The 24763-nt window shown below is 40.7% G+C and overlaps 1 protein-coding gene across 3 annotated transcripts in view; it reads left to right on the top strand.

Moving 5' to 3' along the window:
- Positions 1 to 24763, top strand: part of LOC102208045 (helicase ARIP4-like) — a 51166-nt gene that overhangs the window by 11314 nt on the left and 15089 nt on the right. The window contains exons 1-2 of one of the 3 annotated variants that reach the window (XM_013910263.1): positions 6266 to 6501; positions 24236 to 24479. In XM_013910263.1, the coding sequence (XP_013765717.1) occupies positions 6498 to 6501; positions 24236 to 24479 (248 nt within the window). In that variant the 5' untranslated portion in view covers positions 6266 to 6497. Of the gene's footprint in view, positions 1 to 6265; positions 6502 to 10083; positions 10375 to 24235; positions 24480 to 24763 lie in introns of those variants that run through there. The other 2 variants (XM_013910262.1, XM_013910261.1) reach the window with 2 other exon arrangements.

Here is a 24763-nt window from a genome sequence, read left to right as displayed (position 1 = left end):
AGGAAAAAGTAACAAAGAAATAACAAACCATATATTTCTGACAATTTATGTTCAAGGTCCTGAAATTAGACATTTAAGAAAAAAAAACCCATCATGGCTTTTTGCTGCTCTAAAATCTTAATTTTGCCCTAAATTTCCAGTTTAAAATGGTTTCTCTGTGAAGTCAAAGCTTTGTTGTGCTGAGATGTGGGTTTCAACTAAACTAACCTTTTTAAACTCAGGCTATTCAATGAGAGATGGCAGGCAGGTCACAGCTTTCAGGCAGTAAACACATGCTGGAAATCTCTTCTGTAATTGGGCTTTCTGGTCGTGGTTCAAGTCTGACTAATAAATTATAAGGATGTTGAATAAATCCATCTGTGCCAAAGTTAGTCTTTGCATTAGTAAGAAGGCTGATTTGACTTGATAGTATTTACAGCACTTAATAAAATGTGGACATCCAGCATTAGTAGAGCTGGCATATCAAAGAATGAGATGAGAAGGCATTGGACAGCGAGAAAGAGGGGAATCAGATTTCCGTCAAGATCTTGTACTGATGATGGAAGAGTTTGTCAGCTGTGTAAAGTCTTCTCCAGAAGGTCTCTAAATTCTAAATGTGTTGATGGACATGATGTCTGGTATGACATGCCCCGAACACCTCTCCCAGGAGGCATCCTAATCAGATGCCCAAACCACCTCAGCTTTCTTTTTTCGATGTGGAAGATCAGCAGCCCTCCAAAATTTCCACTGATGGAAAAAACCTGGGTGTATTGAATGACCAGCTTTTTCCTGAATGAAAAAGCAGGGAAGCAAAAATCCATTGATGGAAAAACCTGCTCATTCAGTATATTCAAGATGTCAGCTGACCTCATTTTTTGGGCACATAACATTACAAAAGCTTGACCTCACCAACTGAAGCTAACCCAGAAACAAAACACTGCTCTCGCAGGCTTGTAGGCGGGGCAGTAGGAATGATGGGTGCCTCAGGCCACATTAAGTTTTCCCTTTGCCACTGACTCCTATCTTTATGCTCCTTATCAAAGTGAAGCTGTTTTTCGGATTAGCCTCCCTGATAAGCGGTTTTCTGAAGGCTACACAGCTGTTTGGTACCAATCTCTTCACATTGTGTGTGGAAATGCTTCTACTTTCACTATTAAACATAGGCATAAATTCTACTGCTGATTATTTACAATTTATTTTATATCTTATTATTATTGATATATTATTTACGATTATATATCTCCGATCATGATCATTCAGATCATCGAATGATCTGAAAGATGGTTGTTCACTGCTATCCTTCCAGGTTTTAATAATATATTGGACAGTCCCAATTTTCGAAGTTACAGCAATCTCCATCGTTGTTTACTTTGCTTAATCTAGACCGATTATTTCTAAAACAGAGTAACATGTCGTGTGCAACCACAGGAAACGTCTTCCATATCAACTTCATCAGTAAGGGTTAAATAACAAGGTGCCAGCTGAAACTTTAAATAATCACATATTCAGTGTAAGGCTTTTACCTAATTTAGTTACATCCAGGTGTGACTTTTTTTTTGCCTGATATATCTTTGGATTTAATAATTTTCACACATATCTAAACCATGTAACGTCTCACTTATTTACAAAATTGGAAATAAGCTGTCATGGCTTCATCAAAGATGAGGATTTCCTGGTGTTTTTACATTATAAATGACCAGAGTGCCATAAGAGGGCAATTTAGGAATTTAGGAAGTCTTGGTTAAATTAAAAGAAAGACCAAAATGAAATGTCTTTGTAACTTTTTAGGCCGGCACGTGTTTTCAGAACCACTCCAGTGTGTTTTTGCATTGATTCTACATGTCTCCCTTGTTTGGTGGGAGATGATGGTGATAAGAGTTTTTTTCTTGTCCTTTCGAAACAACAGCTGACAAAACAGTCTAAGCACCAGGTCCCTTTGGTCCCTGTTCAAAGTTCCTCCAATCGTTTTAAGCTGATGTGAATTCATTCATCGTTAGATAAATTGAGTAGTTCCCGTGTGGCTACTGAACTATTCTTGTTTTACCAAGTATCATTTTAATGAATTAACAAATTTCATATTTTAATTTTAAAGTCTGAACCAAACCAGATCTAATCCTTGAGTGTAACATAGCCTAAGCAGCCCCTTGGAGGAGGTAATGATGGAGAATTAATCGTTCTTTTATATTCCTCAGCAGGATTGATCCCTCTAGTCACAGGTCCCTCTCTCCAACCTTAAAGAGTCCACTACGCTCAAAAATTAAAGTTCATAGACATGTTGCATAACCGTGTCTAAAGGCAAAAGTGTAAATTGCCGCAATTAAAAGAAGTGCAATCACAGCCTCTTCATGGCTATGTCTAACTGCTCTGATTTCACCCCAGGATTCTGATTTGAAGTGTGGATATTCTTGAGCCAAACTTGAGATCTTTAGTTTAGTTTTTCTTTTTTATGTTTTGGGTTTTTTTGCACTATGATGTTTCAAATATATGCAAAGGCTTTTGGGCACATCATGTGTTTCAACATATTTTTTTAACTAAATTCTTTGTGACATGTCTAACAGCACAGTTCTTGTGTCAAATTTTAGCTTTTTTTTTTTTTTTTAGATCATCTCATCCACTTATGGGTGATGATAATGAAAGGATATGCACTGCAATATCTTTTCATGTCATGTATCTGTGGCAACTTTGTACAAAGGAAAGGTTTAGCCAGTTTATCAGTGTTTGGCTCAATAATAAAAAGCCATTTCCGACTTGAATCTATTTGTTGTTAGTTGACCATAGTCTACCAATAGCATCATCAGGTCTCTGAAATGGCCCAAACCAAGTTTGTTGTTCAAATAAATGTTTATATTAATCTGCCAATCAAGTCACAGAAACCTTTATGGTTTGCTAGGTTGTTAACGTCAGGGCTACTTTAGGACCAATGTAGCCAACCATTTTGCAGCAGCATGACACCACACCACACCAATTAGAATAGAATAAAAAGCCTTTATTTTGTCAACGTACGTGTGGACAAACAAAAATAATGTCATAGTCTTTAGCAATATTTTACAATGTCCTGAGTGGTGAGAGTGCAGATCTAGAGTTCAGTACTTTGATGTCATTGTGATAGAAGCTTTTCTGTAATGTGAAGGTGTGGAGTGCCAGGTTCCTGTTGGAGCACCTTTATGACAGTTTACAGTCTTTATCCCTGTAGGCAGACTCATCTCCTTTGTGTATTAATCTTGTGGTGTCAACTGAAAACACAATGACTAAGTTGATTTTGTCGGTTGGTTGGCTGCGATTAGAGAAGTGGGCCTAGGGTGCATCCCTGAGGAGCACCTGTGCTATATGTCAGAGTAGGGAAGTGATGGGTCCCCAGTCTAGCAGACTGTGGTCAGATTTGTTAAGAAGTCACTGTTGCAACCTCTGGTGGGCCTGTGGCTTCTGAAGAAGATTCTGTCTGCTGTGATCTTCGTCTCATGCTAATTAGCTTTTGTTGCAACGAGATGTCTGCTTCTCAGATGTTGACTGGTTCTTAAAAGGAACCAAAATAGAACTGACTTTGCTCCAACTCTGAATAACAGGTAAATGGGAGACACTGATTACATTGAAAGTTTAGGTACTGCAGGCTGTGCTGATTACATCAGTAAAGCAGATAAGTGGATATCTCTACATGGCTAGCAATCATATGCATATGAGCCTGCATATGCACCTGCCTCATAAGCCATTTTCACACAAGACCTTTTGGCAGTCTCAGGGCTGGACATTTTTTCACACATTTTCCTTTCTGTAATATAACTCAGAGTAGGAAAGGGTTCACTTCAGGCACACTTCCACTACTGGAAATACTCCATGTGGCTTAGAAAAGGTGAGTTTTCAGAATAGAGCACGCAGGAACTACACATGATGCACATATGCGAGCAGTAAATGGAGGAAATTATTTGTTGCACCATTCTCAGATGACATCACACAGATTTGCTACTAGGTCAACTGAAACTAAACTAAAACTAGGGTAAAGAAACATTTAAATTAACCAAAATAAAATAAAATAAAATAGACTTTTGAAAATAGCTACTCCAGAATATATTGTGTACTCGCAAAATAAATGAAGTAAAAAATCATCTCGCTTATGTGATCTACCTTTAAAAAATGCTGTGATTATTTTAAGACCCATTCTGAGCTTTTGAAAAATTTGTCTCTATCAAATGTCCTAATGAAGCTGGCAGAAGAAGAAGAAAGACTAGCTAACGTCTGATTAGACTTCAACAGGCATTTTCTTTCTTGAATCCACCTCGGTTGGTTGACGCACACAAGAGTTTTGACTTTCAGCATGTGTATAAAAATGGTGATAGAGCAGTGTTTATGCAAAAAAAAAATCAGTGTGGATATAGACGTCAAATGCATGCAGTTATCTTCTTTGTTGACTCTGGGACTCTAATCTTTTAACAGCTATAATCTTCCCCTGTTAGCAGAAGCTCGTGATTTCTCTCAATCTTTCTTAAACTTGGTGCTGTTTACTGTGCAACAACGCTGTTTCCAGACTTTGCACTGAACACACATGCATTTAGTGTGAGACTATAATATTGGGTGGATTTAAAAAGGCTGCTTTTCTTCTTCTGTTATGTAAAATGGGTCATGCAGTATAACATTATGGCATAACAAGGTGGTTGATTTATTTATTTATTTATTTATTTATTTATTTATTTATTTATTGTTAAAAGCGTTTAGAATATATCCTCCAGTCTAATTTCCTGCTGATCAAACTACTCGGGAATAAAAAAAAAAAAGATTATCTGCCAATCTGCTTTCATGATCGACATAAATACAGCGCTTTAAATGGTTCATGACATCAATCCAACGTATATCATTCGATTTTCCAAACACACAAAGGATCTCAGTTTTTCATCTAGCTCCTGGCCAAACAGAATATGAAGATGGAAAACAGCGAGGCACAAATGCCTCTCTCTCTCCTCCCTCTGTTGGTCAATCTGGGTTATGTAAACAGGGAAGTGCAAGCTCGGGTAGATACCGTAACTGTGGTAGTGTGGCAAAGGTGACCGTGTGCGAGCGCGAGCGTACTCGTTTGTTCCCAGGCAGTCCTGGCTTCACGTTCCAGCTGTCACTACCTGCTCTTTCTCTCCTCCCCCACCTCGCTATTTCCAATTCTGCTGCCCCTCCCCCCCAGACTTCCTTACAATGTGGGTTAGTATGTGTAACCATGTGACTGGGCTATGACCTTTCACCTTATGTGTGTGTGATCTGTGAAGGGTAATCCCACACGACCTCTTCCCTTTCTTTTCATCACGCTCTTCCACTTTTCTTGTCCTTTAATTACACATCTAGCCATTTTCTATTCCATCCCTTCTTTCTTGTCCTCCACCCTGTCAGGCTTGTGTTTTTCTTCCCCCACCTCCATGGTTCTTACTCCTCTCCACAGTTCGTCTCATCTGCACTGACAGTGTTTGCATTTATGTGTCACTGAAATTTACCATTTGTTGCAGTTGCGGTGTTTACGATGTGTTTATTAGTGTTAATGATGTGCGATGCTGCCCCGAGGAGCCAAAAAAAAAAGAATTTTCCAAACAGAAAGTTCTACCACATGACTTTATTCATCTCCTTGTTTCAGCTTTGCATCTTGCAGCCATAGTTTGACTCCAGCATCACCCTCTCTATCGGTTCATATTGATCGCCTCCCCTCTCTGTCCACAATCATATATCAGGCTGAAGTGGATTTGTGATTATATGTTACCGTTTTAGCTTGTCAGATCTGTATTTACACATTTATTACTACTAAACTAGGCGCCAGTCTATCCCAACCAATAAACAAATTCATATTCGATGTATAAAATGTGTGCTTTTTGGACACCGAGAGAGATCCTCCCATCTAATGTTTCTGACATCAGTTTTGAAGGATTTCATTTTCATTGGGGCAAAACAGAATCAGCACAATAAAAACTGCCATAAACTATCAGATCGTTCACTCCTCCTCTTCCCCCTTTCCCGATCTCTCATCCTCTTCTTTTCCTCTCATCTTCTCCTCTCTGTCCATCTCTTCCTGGTTGAACCCCATTACCCTTGTTACCTAAGGCAGCTTTCCTTGAGTGGGTGTGTCCTGCTGACATCACACACTGGCTCCTGTGTCGGTTGGCTGGGGGAGGGGAGAAGCAGAGAGAGGCGGGAGGAGGTAGACGGAAAAGCTGCGCAGTGGCGTTGCGGGGGTGTTTCTACGTACGGCGGTCAGGGGCAGTTTTCAACGACTCATTGTTTTGTAATTGTCCCGATGGTCTTCTGTCCTCAGTGGAGCGCCGGTAAAGCTGCGCGACGAGGCTAGGTGCTGGGTGACTCACACACACGCGCGCGCACACACAGACAGACACCTACACACACTTTGACACGCTCGGTTCAGACAGAACAGAGGAAGTGTGTAAACTGTATGAAGAAGGAGCACACACACAGATTGGAATAAGTTTCTGAGAGTGATAAGGAGGAGGCATGAATCTCTCACCAGACTAGGATACAGAAAGTTGCAGCCACATGACATGGGTGAGTAGCTGAAACCTTTTGACTGACTGGTTCAGTGTGAGATTCCTTCTACCGCTTTCTCTCTCTGGTCTCGTCCACACACGTGTGTTTTGTTCTGTAATCTCTCAGTCAGCCCAGTAATATCTCCTGCTCTGTCTTTTTATCAGTCCGAATGCAGACACATTCTATCATACTGACCTATATGTGGTGCCGTGCCAAGTCTTTAGCTGGGCTGTTGAGGCAGAGCAGAGCTCAGAGGTTTCATAAGGCATGTTATGAAATAGACACAGGGGTTGTCCTTGTTCCTGTTCCTGCCCCCCAAAAAAGTATCTTTGCCTCAAGTTTCAAGGACTTCTGTGTCATTTTATTTATGTAAGACTTTCTTCTTGTTTCTGATTCACTTTTTTTTTCTCTTGAGGTTGATGTAAAAGTGTCTCGTCCCAAATCAGTTTTTGTAAAGTATAAGTAGCTTCCAGTCTTTGGGGTAATAGAATAGAATTCAACTTTATTGTCATTGCACATGCACAGGTACAGGGCAACGAAATGCAGTTTGCATCCATCCAGAAGTGCTTTAGTGATATAGATATATTACAATATATATTAGCAATAATATAGATATGTAAGTAGGGCTGGGCCATATCATACGGTTCACGGTAATACCGGTATAATTTTGGGCAACGATAGAAAAATGAAATATCGCGATAGAATATGGGTAAAACGCGCATGTGCAGTGCCTTTGTTTTCATACGCACATGTCGGAAAAAGCATGGCGGCGAAAGCAAATCGTTGAATGAAACGCAACTTCAGTGGTGTGGAACTTGTTTAGCTTTCGTCTGTCAGATACACAACAAAGCACTATTTTTGGTAGAGCATGCTAGCGGGCCGTCGTTATTACCGTGTTTTTTGGAAAATACGGCACACTTAAAATCAATCCTTTGTCAAGCACCCTTGGCCACTGTACTAGTGTATTTCCATTGTGGGGGTGTTTACTGTAGGGGGGGAGGAGACCAGAGGTTATAACTGTAACTGTTGTGTGGAGTTCTAGAGATCAGCCTTTAGAATAGGACTGCAGTGTGCTGATCTCCAGATGCATCTGTAAGAATAATGGGTAATAAAAGGATTGTGTAAAACATGGAAACATCTCAGCGTGATCTCTACCAGGACCAAAAGAATCACAGAGACCGGCGTTGTCTCAACAGTTGTCAGCAAGGAATTTGCATTTACACTGTTAAATTTTTATATAACTTTAATTCACATAAAACAGCTGCTTGTTTAAGTGAAAATACATTGATGTTTTGGGTTTTTTTGCACTAATAAAGTTGTGGAGTTGTAAAGTATTTTGTCTAGTGTCAGTTATATCGTCAGTTATATCGTTATCGCAAATTTTCAAATGTATATCGTGATAAATATTTTTGGTCATATTGCCCTGCTCTAGTAATAAGCCATCTAATCCAGGATGAAGGGCTTCCTGTAAGTTTTTATAACAGTGTTCCCTCAGGTCTGTTAAAAAAATGTAACAAATTGGATTCATTAGCTGTAGAAAGGGTTAGGGTTAGGGTTAGGGGTTAGTAGAGTAAACATTTGCTTCTTTACTCTACTCCATATGAATAGATACGAGTTTGCCACTCAGTGATTTCAACAGTGTTTCAGATCCACAAATAAACTTCTCATATGTTTCAGTGTGCGTTTAAAAATGTGTGGAAGGTAAAACGACACATTTCGAAGGCGTTCTATTACTGAGGTCACTCTTAGTATAACAGTAAACAATCGGTTTTAAGTATTGGACTGTCTTTATAAAATATGTGTAATATAATGTGTAACAGTTTTGAGTTTCTTAGCAGAAACCGCATATGAAGTAATAATGACGGTCTTATAACACATGTAAGGGTTCTGTGTGTACAGTAATGGATGATGTGAGCTTTGATCTTATTTTGAAAGCGTTTCAGAGAGGCATTCCTCTACGCTCTCTATTCTGTCACACACACACACACACACCGTGGGGTCAACACGGGGTCGCGACTCTGTCACTTGTCCAGCACTTAAAACAATCTCACGTGGGAGCGGGGAGATGCCTATGAACGGGTGTTGTTTTTGTGTGGAACTGTGTGAAGTTAATGGTTCAGTAAAGTATTTATTTAGTCTTCAGTGGCTTCAGATCTGTTATAAACAGGTGGGATTTCCAAAACTGATTATTTGAATTTATTGACTGAATACTATTAAGAGTATTCAGTCAGTGAAGTTCATTTCACTAATTTCCATGTTTCCTTCAGTATACTGCAGCGCTTAGTATATAGGTGTATTTTGATGGTACACATTAAAAATAGAGCGCAATGAAAATAAACACATTATCTTATAAATTTGCAGCAGTTTACTTCAGCATTGCTCTCTCACCTTATTTTGAAACACCCTTATTGTGCATTGCCTCGATATTTTTTATGTCCAATCATATCTCTCCATGATGTATTCCTCAGGACTGGGGATGTCAGTCATAAGGCCTGGATGCCAGAATCCAATCCAGCCCATTGGATTCTTTTGGAAAATGAAGGAGGGCATATTTTTACTTTTTAGTGTATTTTAATAAGTTTTGCACCTTATGGGGGATAAAGACCTCCCCACTGACTGTTCATACTATACAAAAAGTAATTAAGTAATAGATAAACAATTAAATAGTTAGTTAGTTGCTGTGCTTTCTATATTGACTTTAGAATTTATTTATTTTTAACAAGGAGTCAAAAAAATTGACATTTTCTATGAATTAACGGAAACGTTCTGTTTTCTAACTACAGGATCACGTGAGCGACCAGGATACAGGATATTGTTCTGTAAATTTAAACATTTATTTCTTACAATTTAAGCCCAAAGAGTCATGCTGACAGATTTCTGTTATTTACTACAACAGCTTTTTTTTGTCGTGTGGAAAAACTGAGACGCATTGTTGAAATTGCATTATTTCTTATATTAGGATATTTCAGGGGATTAAATGTGTAAACTTCTTTTCACTGACAGAAACTGGTTTTTCACCAGTCTGCCCCACTTAGGATCAAACTAAGCTATGAGTTTGTGACCCACAAAGTAAACTGATATAGAATTAGAGATCAGTAAAATTAGACTGATCTCGAGGGATCTGTTTAGTGCAGGAAAGCCAAATGATGCATCAGAACGTCTCCTTTATGTGAGTGCACCTTGGGCCTTGAAGTGCGGTAAAAGTTATAATGGCCATTATCACTCACTAGGTGTTTAAAGTTTGAGAGTCTGTGAAAGTCACTTTGTTGTAATGCGTGTTAATCCTCTGACGTGTGGTTGTGTGTACATGTATGTGTAATTTGATCTTTGAGGCAACAACTTTTACAAGCCTTGCTGAGATGTTGTAACGCCTTTAATCATCAACGAACACTTAAATGGTTCCTGCTTCTGTGCATGCTTTGTATTCCTGACTCTGTTTATGGGGGAGTGGTTTAATATGACAGTTTTTTTGGGGTTTTTTTTAGCTTTAGTTGAGCGAGGGGAGGAGATTGAAGGGTGATCGGTGGTAGGAGTCCCCCCTCAGCAGGGCCCCAGCTCCAGCATGAAGGGTTATGTAAGTTTTCAGCTGCCAGCCTTCCTAGCTGCCTCTGCCTCACATTCACATTGTTATTGACCAGAAAGGAGCACACAGTGGTGGACCAGTAGTCAGAGAGTCAGTCAGTCACTGAGGTAGTCAATTTAAAGCCCACCTAAGTGTAAAGCCAGGCTAAGAGGAGGGAAGATCCACCTCCTCCTTACTTCTTTTTAAAAGTTTTTTTTTCCTTGAAAGGGGAAGCAATTTTGAGAGTGTGACAGGGAGGCAGAGGACACCAGCTTTTCCTCTGTTTCTGATAACCATGCTGCTTCTGGATGAATCGGAATCATTTGCAGGTGGGTGACATAATTCGCCTGAACCGTGTTGAGGTTGTGGAAGTGATTAATCTTTGGGGAGAAAGTTAGAAAGAAATGAGGGGAAAATATGGAGGTGCGTAAATGTTGTATGCGCTATGAATGCTTTAAGAACAGGAAGAAAACGCCACACAGAGAGCTTCACGCGTACGCTGAAGTTTATCTGATGAGATAACGAACAGTGTTACTTGGCTGCAGAGGCGCTTCCTTTCTGCATCCTGTTTCAGGAGAGGCAGCATGAAGAGAAGCCAGAGAAGAGGTGCACGGAGGGGGGAAATGAGTTAGAAGCTGCAAGATGATGAGAAATGGGGAACTTTGATGTTATAAAACCAGCTAAGAATTGACTAGAATGTGCAGCAGTTGTTGATTGAGGGTCGTTAAGTTACTTAACATTGTTGTGTAACACTGGATCTATACCTCCTTAGGCGTGTGCAGTCTATCTGCGCACGCTTTCTATTTACTTTTCTGGTTTCATCTATTTTTCTCTTCTCAGTCACCGTCTACAATCGCTGCTCTCTCTCTGCTCGATTCGTCCCATTTTTCTTATCTTCCTTCCATCTTTCAGCCGGTCTTTCTCCCACTCGTGTCCGCTGCCTCTCTCTCTGTTGTCATCTCAGTTCCTGCCTCCGATTGGCTGTCTCTACGGTTACCTAAACCAATGCCAGTGCTGTGATTGGCGGACGGGGGTAGGATCGGGCCATGCTGGAAGTGTGAGCATGTGGAGGCAGGAAAACATATGGTTCAGCAGACCAGTGGGTTAGGGGGGTAAACGGCTGTAGCTGGAATGAATGAAAATGAAGGCTCTGAGTTCGCTCACATTTCTTCATCTGTTTATCCAGCAAACACAAGATAATCAGAAACTTCAAATCTTGTGTCAACTTTAATAGTTTGTTTTCAGTCAGATCAGGATTTTAAGTCTTAAATTTGTCTTAATTTGAAGCTGTCTTCACTGAATTTAGATGCACAGTGCAATGATTTGTGAGTCTTGTTGCACATGCGCTCAGTTTAAAGTTGACTCACAGATATTAAAAACATGTGATCGTGTGGATGAAGTAGGATCCAGAGTGGCCCTAAAACCATATTTAGATTGTCCTTGTTCTGCTTTTTATTAGTTTTTTAAGATCCATGTACATTTGCAAACAGTGAACGGAAATCTTGGTCCGGATGTCTTTGCACGTATGCCAAAACCTCCGATAAATTAGACACTGCCCTCCAGGGGCACTTTAGGCAAACAATGGCTTCCCGCAGTGTGCCCAATAGGAATGTAACTATTCAAGGTAAAGTTATGCGTCACGTCAGTCATTGTTTCATTTTATGCCCAATGTTCTGCAGTAAAAAGACAAAACAGTGCAGCTGCAGGGATTTTTACACGTTTTAACAGCAGTTGTTGAGATTAAAACAGGTACTGTTAAGGTCTCCAGAAAAGGTCACCAGCTCATAATTCAGGACCTGCCTGATCACGTAAGCGTTTTTTTTAGACTTTAAAAACAGTGCTTTAATTTTGCTTAGCGAGCACCACGGCCCACTGACTCTCCTCTTGTTCCCTTTTGAAAAACGTTCACAGAAAATCCTTTATGGAGAAATAACTGTCTGCATGCTCGTAATTCATGGGATCGCTCTGGGCGTTTGGCTCACTATGAAAAGAGACACTAGATACCTCGTCATGTCTCTGATTGTGCTGTGTCAAATAGCGATGAAGGGTAAAAAGAATAGGACACACTGTTTTTCCCTAAATCTGTTGTGCGTGCGTGTATTTGAGAACAGTGCGTCCGTCAGTGGAGAGAGGGTTTCCGTGAAAAGAAAACAAATTTGACATTTTAATAGCAGCAAAAAGTCTGTCGTACAATAAAACAGGAACAGGCTTGTACTGATTGTTCTTCCATCGTTCTGCACTGCTTGCTCTGTTCAGCCGTAATTGGCCTCAGCATGCCGGGGAGGAACAACCCGTCCTGTTCAGGCCAGCACTGGAGTCCGGGCCAAGCACCAGGAGCACGTGCAGTCTGATTGCTTTCATAACGCCCCGGTGCTGAGGATGGACACACGGCTAATGCTCTCTTTGTCAAAAAGCAGTTTTTATTAAATGTTCTTTCATCTTCCTGGTACAGCAGATTTCTTTGTCTTTATTGTAAAATTTCCCCTTCCAGGTTCGAGTGACCTCTCTTTTTCATCTTTCTCCCATCCACACTTTTCCGAGTGCCTCACTCCTCCTCTCTCTCAAGTCTTAAAGAATTTGACCACAGATTAAAGCAGGTAGCAGATTTCCTTTTAAGAAATTTATACCCCACTTCCAAGTCCTGTTTTACCTCATCTAATCCCCAGTTATTCTCTCTGTCTCTCATTAAATGGCCGCAGTGCTGTATAATGTTACAGTACAAAAGTCTTTTGATCAGATAGCGAACGTCATGGGTGTGGTGCCTGCACTAAGCCAATACCGGTTACATTATTTCACATTGCTACTAAATATTGGCTAGATTACAACGAGCTTAGAAATCTAAAGGTGCTTTTTCAGTCTGCAGTGATCATTTGTTCAGCTTCTTTTTGACAACCTGATTGGTAAATGTAAAGAGACACAAGTCCCTGAAATGATAAACAAATAATTATAAAACAGCCCTATGATAGATTGGCGATGTTTCCAGTGTGTACCCAGCCTGTCGTCCCGTAATAGGTGGGATTGAATTAGTGGAAGAATAACGGATGGATTATAAAATGTGATTTGTTTCAGTCTCTTTATAACGACTTCACAATCATAAATTTTACTTGTATTGATATGTAATTAAATAGTCGTTATGGGTTGAAGAGAAAACAGTGCTTTTGCGGTGTAGCTCGAAGCGTTTCACAATATGAAATGTTTCTTGGTACTGAAAGAGGAGTAATGGGAAATGGTTACGTGAGTTTTGCTCTCTTTCCACCTCCGGAGGAGCTGTGACCAGTAGTTCATTAGCTGAAATGTTTCTCATTGTGTGCCAAAGTGTTAAGATTTTGGGTTGCTCAGAAGATATCTCACAGGGTGTTCAGAGGCTGAAAGTACACACTGTGTGCAAACTGTTGCCAATAAGGGTTTTATGTAACAGGCTATAGTGTGACCAGCACGAACCATCCCGACGTTCTCTCCTTCTCCTCTGGCTCCTCCTCCCTCCTCTGCCTCCCTCCCCAGCAGCAGTGACACACTGGCCTACTAACAGCCTGTTCTACCTCGTCTCACCCCCTCTGCTGTGCCGTCTTTATCACATGGCCGTTGTCTCTCCACCTCCTTTTTTTCCTCTCTGTCTTCTCGTCTCACCGCCTCATCGTTTCTCTGACACACTCGTCGGAATCGCTGCCAACAGGAGCATTTCATAACTCACCTGCATCGCTCTAATAAAGCAGCCTTAATAACTCATTCAGGGCAGTGTCTTACATAAGAGAGGTGTGCGCGTGCGTGTGTGTTGCTCAGCATTAGTATTGAGATTTTATTTTCGTCCTCATGGCGAGCACGTAACCCAGTTAAATCTCGGTCAGTCTTTCGGGAGAACAACTTAAAAACTTTGAGAAACTTTCCTGCATTTGGCTGTAATTTGGTTGGGTGGGGTCAATAAACCACAACAAAAAAATACAGAGACAGCGAGTGAGACGATATTTTTATTTGAACTATGAGCTTATAAATTGCTCTAATTTGGCAGGAAGTTCATGATGTATTTGCAGTGATGATCATTTACAGATGCTTAGATCTCTGATTTGGTCACATGACCTTATAAAGGTTTAGAACTGCAGAAGAAGAAAGCATTTACAGACTATATATCTACCTGATATCATGGCCATGATCTGTTGCTAGTGAGTGAATGACTACAAAAGCAAATATAGCGTGCAGCTACTCCTCCCCTGCATTGATAGGAGCCAGTTAAGGTGGTTCAGACATGATGCCTCCTGGATTTCTCTTAGGTGATGTGTTTTTGATGGCTGGCAGGTGGTTAATCGGAAGAGGAAGGTCTGGGAATTCCTGGTTAATGTACGCTCTTACCTGGATAAGCAGATGTTGATAAGGTGGATGAATAGATGGAACAAGATATTATTCCATCTGTCATCAACTATGGAAAAAGCAGAAATAATACCCTAGCTGTAACTGTCAGGCCAAGTTTAAGAATTTTGCATTTTTTATAGTTTATAGTTTGTCTGTTGGTATGTTCTTCCAAGCAGTCTGTCCACCAGCGTCACTGTCTGTGCTCCATCCAGCCACCTTAAATAATCTCTGACACTCTCCTTGCCTTAAGAGAACAGCACGGACGCTGCTGAACAGCAGGAGCGAGGTGGAAAATCATGCCGACACACTCATCGCTCTGTATGTGTGTTTCAAAGTCTAGATGTTCTTTAAACGTCGCTGTGAGACCATCAGCTCTTGCGAGTGTGCTCTGTGTGCTTGCAATGCGTTACATCTTTTAATGTGTGTGTGTGGAGGACGTGAGATTCTTGTGAACATGCTGGTTGTGTAACAGCCAGAGGCAGCAGTTACATAAGCGTCCCTTCTCGTTGGACCTTAGCGGCGGTGGCCTGGCTGTCTGTTGGGGAGCAACTTTTTCCCTTTGTGAGACTCGGACTGCGTAAATGAGAAAGCCAGGAAGTCATTTAATAAAGCAGGTCGTCTTATTGGACCTCCACCTGAACACAAATAGAAGTTTTGTCTTTTGTATACTTTAACTCTTTACACAGCAGACTGACCTTGTCAACATATTCATCAATGACCCATCTCCAGTTTGGATCCGTCATTTACGTTTCCACTCGAAACAGTATGTTGAACTGGAAGCTGTTATTTACTTCTGATAACAATCAAACTTTTTGTTTTGAGTTTGTCGGTTTTTCACATATTTTCCATCATGTTCTAGTTTACTAGGAATCTCTGAATAGTTGGGCCACAAGACAAGCCTAAATCACACTTGATGGTATAATTTAGCAGCCATTATATGAAGGTAGATCTTATCTCCAAGCCTCTCTGAAACTGCGATTTTTAATCTCAATTCTAAAGCTATGTTTGCAATACCAACTCAGATTAACTTGAAGTGAAAAAGAATAATGGCAGTTAAACAAGTAGGAGGATGGTTTCATTTCTTTTGCTCAGAGGGTCTTGGATTTCTGGCAGGTTACTACTAAAAGAAAAAAATATGAACCTCTAGCATAGGAAATAAGAATTTTTTTTAAATTGATTTCTGCATTTTGTCATTTAAAAATGTGCAGTGAAAGATTTCCTTCACTTCACTTGCGGTGCTCCTGTATTTTCAAGTGAAATTCTACAAATTGCATCGGCTTTCAGTTAGCGTGAAGCAAAATCTTAGCCCTGAGTGAAAATTGGAGGCCAAAGAAGGCCATCAGCCAAGAAACAAGTGAAAATAAACAAAAACTTGTACCAATTCTCACGATTTTATCTCTTGCCTTAGCCCCCAGTTACATGCGAGATCAATAATTGGCCATCTTTCAATTGGGCCACTTGGCAGACGTGTATTCCCCAACGTCTTTGCTGGTACTGGAATGCGACTGTGACCACAAAGAGGTATATGGTGCTGCACCTAAGACGTCCTCGTGATTTCTTTGGTTGATAGCAGAGGGCTTTGGTGAAAATGTGGAAACTAAGAAACCAGAACAGAATAGAGACCATTTGTCTTCGAAGTTTAAGGGGCACCAGTTGAAACGAGCTGGCTGCTGAGGTAAGGCGACACATTTACTTTGAAGGTGAACGCATTATGCATTATGTTGATTGTATTACACTTTTTCAAGCTTTACTACCACTCTGCTAGTGGGTTAGCAGGTGTTTGCAGACAAGTTTTCCTTGCAAATTACAGGTGACTGCTGCAGGCTGCCGGTGACCAAAACAATCACCAGCAAGTTTTTGCTGCAACAGCCTCGCCAACACTCAGCAACCAGTTGGGGAATGCACATTTTTCCCTCAAGACTGGAGGTTCCCACGGGGGTAGTGGATCAGTCAATAGGTCTGTGTGACTGAAGCCTTATAAGTTTTCTGTGATTATATTTGGATCTACCCTGACAAATTCATCTCTATTTACACATAAGCGCTTATTAAAAAAAATATCACCCGAGCTTTTAGTTTCTTATATTTGACAACCTAAATACCCTCCATGCATCCATCCACTTATGCTTGTCCTGATCAGGATTTCTTTAGTAGAGGATAAACCTTCATCAGCATCATCAGCGAAAACGTACAGCACATTATTGTTTGATATGAAGCATCGTGCCAGTAATCAGCTTGCAAGTCAGACCGATGGAATTACAGCTTCTAATGACAGCAGAAATTGTTTTATAAATGGATCTCAGCATGGGGCCAATTGTGTACAAGTGAGACTCACTGATGAGGAAAGAAATCCAGCGAAGGAGGAGGAGAACAAGTGACAGGTGAGTGCGATGAGGTGGAAGCAGGATTAGATGGAAAGGGGAGGGGTGAGAAAATGAGAAGCAGGAAAGGACAAGTGTGAAGATGGTGCATGTCTGATTTCATGCAGAGCTGCATTTGGAGTGGAGAAATTGAATAAAGACTTATAATACACACCTGCAGAATAATGAGCTAGTAAAGCAAATGTAGACTCAAATGTTTAGTATGCACTCTAACAAAGGTTTAATTTTAAAAAAAGTAATGAAAAAATGGTCAGGAATAGCCATAATAATTAAAAAATATCAATACATGAATTGCATTTAAACCCACTTAATTTCAAATAGCTTTTCACTTTTAAAATAAATAAAACTTGCCAGTTACAAAAAAGCATTTTTATTTAAGCATGGCTTACTACTTGCTTCTTGCCTCTAATTCTTGTTGCGTCACAAAGTTGCCCTGTTTTACAGGCATTTTAAAAGTCTGTGATGTTACACAATTTATATTGCAGTTTTTCCAAACATGTTGAATAACTGCAAGAGAATTTGTGGTTCTCAGTAAAGGGGTTTAAAATTGATTCTTTTTTCCACCAGCACTTGTCCAGCTGAGCCTCTCGGGACAGCGTTAAATGAGACGATTAGATGAATCATTTAGATGCTCTGTTACTATAAATATTCTATTCTTCTATTTTCTATGTACTTCCTGGAATACCACGTTTGAATAATAATACAGTTTGTCCTCTCTGTGTGTTTGTGTCTCTGTGCACGTAAAACGTGTGACGCAGAGGATTCTCCACCACGTAGTAGTAAATATGTGCCATCATCTGTAATCTGCTTACACAGACAGCAGCTGGCCAATGACGGGTCGCGACACAGACAGATTGTCCACTTCAGCCTTTCTTTCTTTCTTTCTTTTTACGAGGCAAGAAAAAGGTTGAAAGTTTTTTTTAATGTTTTAATCTTCAAAGGACATTAGACCCTAAAAACATCCTCAGGTCTCACCATTCCTTGGATGTCTGACTTGATGGAAGTTGGTATGTAGGTCAGAACCTCATATTTCCTGTGTGAGGCTGTGTTTGTGTGCATCTCTCTAAGCTCGCCCTCAGATGTCTCAGGTCATGATTTATAGATGCAATTGAATCTCATGCAGGTGTCGGATCTCAAACTAAATTGGGGCCATCGTCAGTTCATTGTTAATAGAGAAGCTCGGGAAAATGGTACTCGACGACTTCGGAGAGTACCAACCTTTACTCCCAGTTTTAGTTCAAGGTCCAGATTTCTATCCATCTTTTTTTTTTTTGCCAGAGAAGTTTTTTTTGAGAAGCAAAGACAGATTACAGAAGAATCTGCAGTCCGCCATCTGTTTTTCTCACTTATGGGCAAAACCTTGGCATCGCTAACTTGTCAGTTTTTTCAGAGCCAAGAAAACAGCCTGTACCACTAATCGCTCTAGAGAAAAACAAGACTTTATGAGGGGACTGATGCGTTATACTGCTGTTAGTACATATTTGTAGGTAATTCTCTTTGGTTACTCTTTTTAACCCTGTAGTTTTAACCTTTCCTGTTCTTCTGCCTCCTCACTTTAAGAAATTGACACATTAGGAGTTGCCACTTACTTCACATAAACACACACACACACACAGAGTTCTTTGGCACACTTATGTTTGTATGTTCGGCAGCATAGTGCGAAGAGTTATATAAACACTTACATGCATTGATGTGGTTACATAAACTTGGTAAGCAGAAGATGTTTCTTCTCTGCAACCCCACTCAGACACTCATAGGTGTCACACCAACCATGAATCTGTTGCCGGTGGCCTTGCATTCTGTCGAGGCTCGTATCTCTCAAGAACATGTTGTGTTGTCTTTTGTGAGGAGCGCTGGGTCTCGAGCCCACAGGGAGTGTCCAACTAAACGAATTAATGGCTTAGAAAATGTGCTGCGGGTGCTGCTCACTCTGTGACGCTCGCTGGTCCCGGTGAGTCAGCATTTCATCAAGACACTGAATTACTTTCTTTCCCAGCTCTGTCGTGACGGAGGTTGAGCTTTCACCACGTTTCACACTTTGCTTTGACTCATTTTACCCACATATTGTCACAGTTGTTTTCTGCTCCTCGTGGCTTCGCAGCAAACTGATGGTTTAAATCAGTCACCTAGCAACAATCAGCTCACCAACTCTGATTCTCACCTTGAGATAACGCCTCAGCTGGCCTTCTGCACAAGGGAGGGTTTTTTTTAATTCGGTGGGCGGGTCTTGGACGCTGAATTTAGATCAGAACTGAAACTGTGTAGTTACTGCATTTGAAGTGTGTGTGGGGGGGTTGCTATAACTCATGTTCTGAACTGAAAGAGTTTTCAGATTCTCATGAACCAAGCAATCATTTAATTAAAACATACTGATAATAAAAGCTGGTGTGACGCTTGGGGTTACGCTCTCAGTGTGTGACAAACTCTGTTGTTATTGCGTTAGATATGCAAGTCTACCACATCTCATGGACCTCCAAAACTCTTACAGCTATAACCACATGTTTATGCTCTTTTGAGTGAGCATATTTGGTCTGCTATGTGTATAGATATGCTGGTATGACTATATGTGTTCTCCAATATGTGCCGATTTTAAATCTTCCCAAAATAATGCAGAAAAGGGTTTGTTTGACATGGTGCGATCTCCTAGTTTGCCCATCTAAACCCTTCAAATCCCACTTTTTACAATTACAGCACATGCCATGTAAACCTCTGTCTTCAATTGAAATCATTAGGTTGCGAAATAAACTGTACATCTAGAATATCATCCACTATTTAGATATCAAGCTGTTTTATTTAATACCAATCGGCCTTTCTCCTACTCATGGCAACACTAATCTTTAGTGTTGAGATTTATTTATGTTAATTTCATCAGAAATCATAAATAAAATCTTTAGTGTGCTGAAGTGGAAAGTAGCATGGAAATAATAAGCCACCAAATGGTAATATGCTACTCAAACTGGACTTCCTGCTTCCTTGTAACTGACAGGTTATTGGTTTTTAGACATAATGGAGAATAGACCTGAGAAATTGAATCTGTGAGCAGTTTGGCAGGAGTTGCTGATACTGGAGGGAATCAGGTGATGAGGCACAAAGCAAAGGCCATTTGATGCAATTGCGATCCATATTGCATTATGTAATATGTTTGTGTCTGACTTCCTGCAGCCGATGACATTTATCTTCGCCGGCTATTTTGATTGGAGTGCTTCCAAACTCGTCCTCACAGAGTTATGAGCACAGCACTCAAGACGCAAGTGTACGTTAGCAAAGCATGATTCAGGAGAGGCTTTTGCTTCCTCGGGCCCTCGGCAGAGAGTATTGAACAGTTTATCTGTTATATAAGTTATTTTTGCACATTTATGCGAGCGTGTTGTATAACCTGTCGGGCCGTAATGCGACGAGATTCTCCCCCCATGTGTGCGTTCGCGAGTCTGTGTATGGGTCTGTACATCTTCCTGTATATATGAGAGGCACTTCATCGTGACAGCTTCCAGATTGCTCTCTGAAACATGCTGTTACAGCTGCACGGTGTTCTGTTTTCTGTTCATGTTAGAGTCCCAGCTCGGCTTTCACCTTGACATCTCTAATTTGTCAAAGTTGAGTTTAAACCCACAAAAAACAGTTAATATTCTAGTGACACGATGAGAGGATATAGAGAATGGGTAAATATTCTGTGGATGTGCAATCTTTTTCCCTTCCCTTAGAAACTAGTGACATGGCTGAATAGCAGCTTGTGTTCAAAGCTGCTACTGTTAAAATTCCTTCGGTTATTACTTAATAAATCACAGTATCTCTGCAGTAAAGTTTATTTTTGTAATCTGTTAGACAAACGTACTTTATTCTTTGACACTGCACTAAAAACAGTAAATGGGAGAATTAAATTTTTTTGCCATTTCAAACCTTCAAGATTATAAACACATTATCAGATGGCAAACAGCAAAGCACCATGAGCCGGATGCTGTTTGCGTCTCCTTTTGTCTTCCAGCTGCTCTCAAAGCCAACCGGAGGTCCTTTTCCCATAAAAACAAGATGAATTTCTCCAGTAAAACCATTAAAGGGCCGTTAAATGTTTGGACTCAGTAACTGTAGCCAATCTGCTAATGGCCCCTTCCAGTGAATTCTCATTCTCTATTTAAGTTTTACTGGAAATGGCAATTATGTACCACATTTTTATTTCTTAAGTGAAAACCGGTGTGCTATGTCAGTGTTGTTATTTTATTTTTTTTTTTTTTTGGGGTTTTATTTGCAATAATTTTATTAGTTCGTGCTGCATGATATGTACTAAAACACACACACACTGGAAAACATTGGAAATGTTCATTTCATTTGACTTCACTTTACACTGCTCACTGTACAGACAGAGCTAGTACAATGGATTTCACAGCATCAGTGAGGGCAGAACAAACACAGCAGTGCATACCAGTCCCTGGCCTTATATGCCCTCAGAGCTTTGTGCGCGCTTGCTCATTCATTCACTGTTAAGGAAAGCAAACTTTATACTTGAAATAGATCTCGGATAAACACAGTCACCTCAAGATCGGGTAGTGCGCAAATCGAGTGTGACGCCATGTGTGGAGGCGGGTGTGTCTATCAACTAATAAAATCATATTTGTCTTTGTGGCAAACGGTTCCTGAACGTCCTGTCCTCTTGACCCCGAAGAAAACAACCCTGTTTCCCAGAATGTGTGTGCATGTGTGTGCGTGCGTGTGTGTGTGTGTGCCAAACACCACTGTGTTTTATTTTTTTTAACATGTCCGTGATTGTCTTTCCCGTCCCGCACTGAAGTGCATCTCTCTTTCCCTTTCAGTCGTGACCTCACTTTCATCTCTGTCCCCTTTCCTATTTCCCTTGCTATTCCCACCCCCTCAGTCTGTGTGTTTGTGGTGACGTTGAGGCTCTGTGCATTTCAGGATCTGTTATATAACTGTTGTGTAAGGTTGAAGGGAGGGAAATTCAGGGTAGACAGGGTAATCGAGTGAATGGAGGGGGGAAAAAAGCATGTGGTGAACAAGGTGAGCAATTAAAGCCAAACAATAGAATGATGTCGGTCACAAACGACTGAACAGACGTCATAGTGGGTGTCTGATTCCTTGGCTTTTGTATGGTGCCTGTAGAAAGAACGTAGTCAAAACCTTGGATTAAAAAGCCAAAAACTGACGTGACTGGGTTGAAGACATCACAGATGTGATTGGTTTCATTTTCTACTGTAGCTCTTCAAGTCAAGAACTTTTCATTTAGTTCCTTTTATTATAGTGTGCTTTGTTATCTTCATTTATGCCTTTCTCAAAGCTTACTGTCTGCGCTGTGCAGTCTGCAGGCTTTTGGTTCTATAAGGCAGCAGGTTGGCTCAGCAGGGCTTTGACCTGATGCTAATATGACCACGAACTGATATAATGCTGAGATAATGATTAACATGCTTTGGGAACATAATGCTTTGGGAATGAGTTTACCAGTATTTGGTCATAAATTCAAGTATTGACTGACTTTGATTTGAAAAAATCTATAAATAAAGTTCATTATGGAGCCGGGGGAGTGTTTATAGATAACTGTGTGTCAGCATATTTTAAAGATGTGATGATTTCTATTGGATGAGGGCAGACATTGACCTGGTGCCGACACACGAGAATTCACGGACACGTGAATTAATAGTTGTGTGGAAATTCCTCATGAAACCCTCATGACGATAGCAGGGGGGGATTTCTATTCATATTGGACCTGTTTTGGGGTTTTTAAATCTGTAATCTGGCTGTGGTCTGTATCTTCAAATCTCAAAAAGGTTGTGAACCCTTGAAAGCTGTGATTGTATTGAGTTTTTTTCCGCTCTTAACTTGATTTCACTATTAGCGGTAACATGAGACACACAAGCGTACGACACTCACACAGACACGCTAAGGGCTGAGACGAGCTGGTGTCATTAGCAGCCAGATCGAGAAGTTTGTTATCGCACTGATGGACTGAAGGGGCGTTTTATGTAAGTTGTTTTTCAATTCGCAGTGAGCTCATAGCAGCCTCCATTTACGTTTCCATGTGTGCATTGGATATTTATGTATTGATTCATATTCCCATGTGAACACTTGTCCTCTAAAGTGTGTGTGTGTGTGTGTGTGTGTGTGTGTGTGTGTGTGTGTGTCCTGTCTTGTGTTTCATAAGCCATCCATATTTATGATCCAGCTCTTACATAAGCCCCAGATCTGGTTCAGTGTGTTTCTGGCAGAACAACTGAGAGGGAGAGGAGGAGGAGAGAAGAAGAAGAAAGGTGAAAGTGAATTCCAGACAGATTGAGAGTAGAAGAAACAGAAGTGGAACTTAAGACAAGTTTGCAAAAAACACTGATGAATTGAAATTGAGCAATCGGAGCGCAGTTGTGATTTTTTTTTGGATTGAAAACTGTTTCGACTCTTGCACTTTAAGAAGAACTTTGTTCGTTGTATTTGAAAACTTAAGTCCTGACAGGCTGCCATCCACCGGTCAAAGTTTCCATTTTAAATACAGCCATGATTGGAAAGAAGCTCAAAGGCAATAACTACAAAATCTAATAATTGCTAACAAAACTTGTGACCAACATTATATTTACCCATTTAAATAAAGTTTAATTATTTGTGGCGGCTAGGAGCTGCTAGCTGCTAGTTGAGCAGAGAGACCAGGTCATTGTATATTTGGAACGTTAGGTCTTCAATTTCTGGTTGCTCCAGTCCGTTTTGTCTGTACATGGACAAATGTGTTTACCAGCACAAAAGAGAAAAGGTGAACAAAACAACCGAATGGGAGGATCAGCACGCTCAACTTGAGATTGCTGCAATCACCTAATAGTTTAACGATTTATGACACCAGCAGTTATAATTAATAGGTGTGCAGCTCAGTGTAGGCTCATTTCTGAGAACAGAGAGGAGGTGGCTGCACATGGCTAAAAGAAAGCTCTTAATGATAATGAGTGCCGTGAATATGGAAGTTTCTAATGTATTAGGTTATTTTAGTTATTTGAGATATAAAGCTGTTTCACGCCATTTCCCCGGAGTCATCAAAGTATTATAAAACACTCTGTTATACAAGCCTTTCAGCTGTTGTGACTTTGCAGACATTGGATTTTTCCAAAATCCTCTGTGGCTCTGACCTTCATTAGCGCTGCATGCTTCTTGTTTGTGAAAGTAGCGCCTGAAACAGTTTGATTTTTGATTTTGTGTTTTCCCCCCATATATGACGAGGGAAGTAGCAGGTAGCCACAACATTAAAATCACTAACAGGTTAAGTAAATAACCCTTCAATCTTCTGACCTGCACAAAATTAAGATGGTGGCGTTACAGCTGTGGTTTGTCAGTCTCTTATGTGCAACAGTTTGACATCACCATTAAATTCAGACTGCAAAGCAGGTGAAGATCTGTGGGAACTCCATTCAGGATCTATTTTATATTGTATGAGTTTTAAACTTTTGTTGCTAAACCTGAATTGACAGTTCTTGTCCTCCCCTTGCAGACCAGTCCCACAGCGCCTCCTTCAGCTCCGAGAATGAGGCTCAGGGCGGCAACCCTGCTGTGTGGCAGTGCACCCCTCCCCCATCTACCTCACCTACGGCGGAGACGCCGGCTCACCCTCCCTCCTCTCAGCCCGGGTCGAGACCCCACTCCAGGCCGGCAAGCCAAAGCCCCACCCCTCCCTCGGCCCTGACAGGAACCAAGAAGAGGAGCTCCAAACCTGCGCACATGAGACGCAACATCAGGTACAGAAGACGCGGAGTTAACTCTGGTCTCAGTCACAGTTCAAACAGAGTCAACTAAAAGAAACCAATTTCTATCGTGTCCTATTTAAGTTACGATCAGCTTTGTCACAAAAGGCAGAATCCATTTTGCAGCTTAGGTACTAATTGAATGTTGAATTGAAGATTAAGTGATGCAAACACACACACCAAAGAAACACACTTCAGTATCCATTTTCTACTGGTGATTCAGCGTGGATGGGTACATCCAGCCTCATGCAACATTCCACTGTTTTCAGCTGTTTTTT

Source organism: Pundamilia nyererei, unplaced genomic scaffold (genome assembly GCF_000239375.1).
Source record: "Pundamilia nyererei isolate P.nyererei 1_Seehausen unplaced genomic scaffold, PunNye1.0 scaffold00039, whole genome shotgun sequence".
NCBI classification, from domain to species: Eukaryota; Metazoa; Chordata; class Actinopteri; order Cichliformes; family Cichlidae; genus Pundamilia; species Pundamilia nyererei.
Note: the sequence above shows the minus strand (reverse complement) of the source record. Positions and strands in the feature narration are given on the sequence as shown.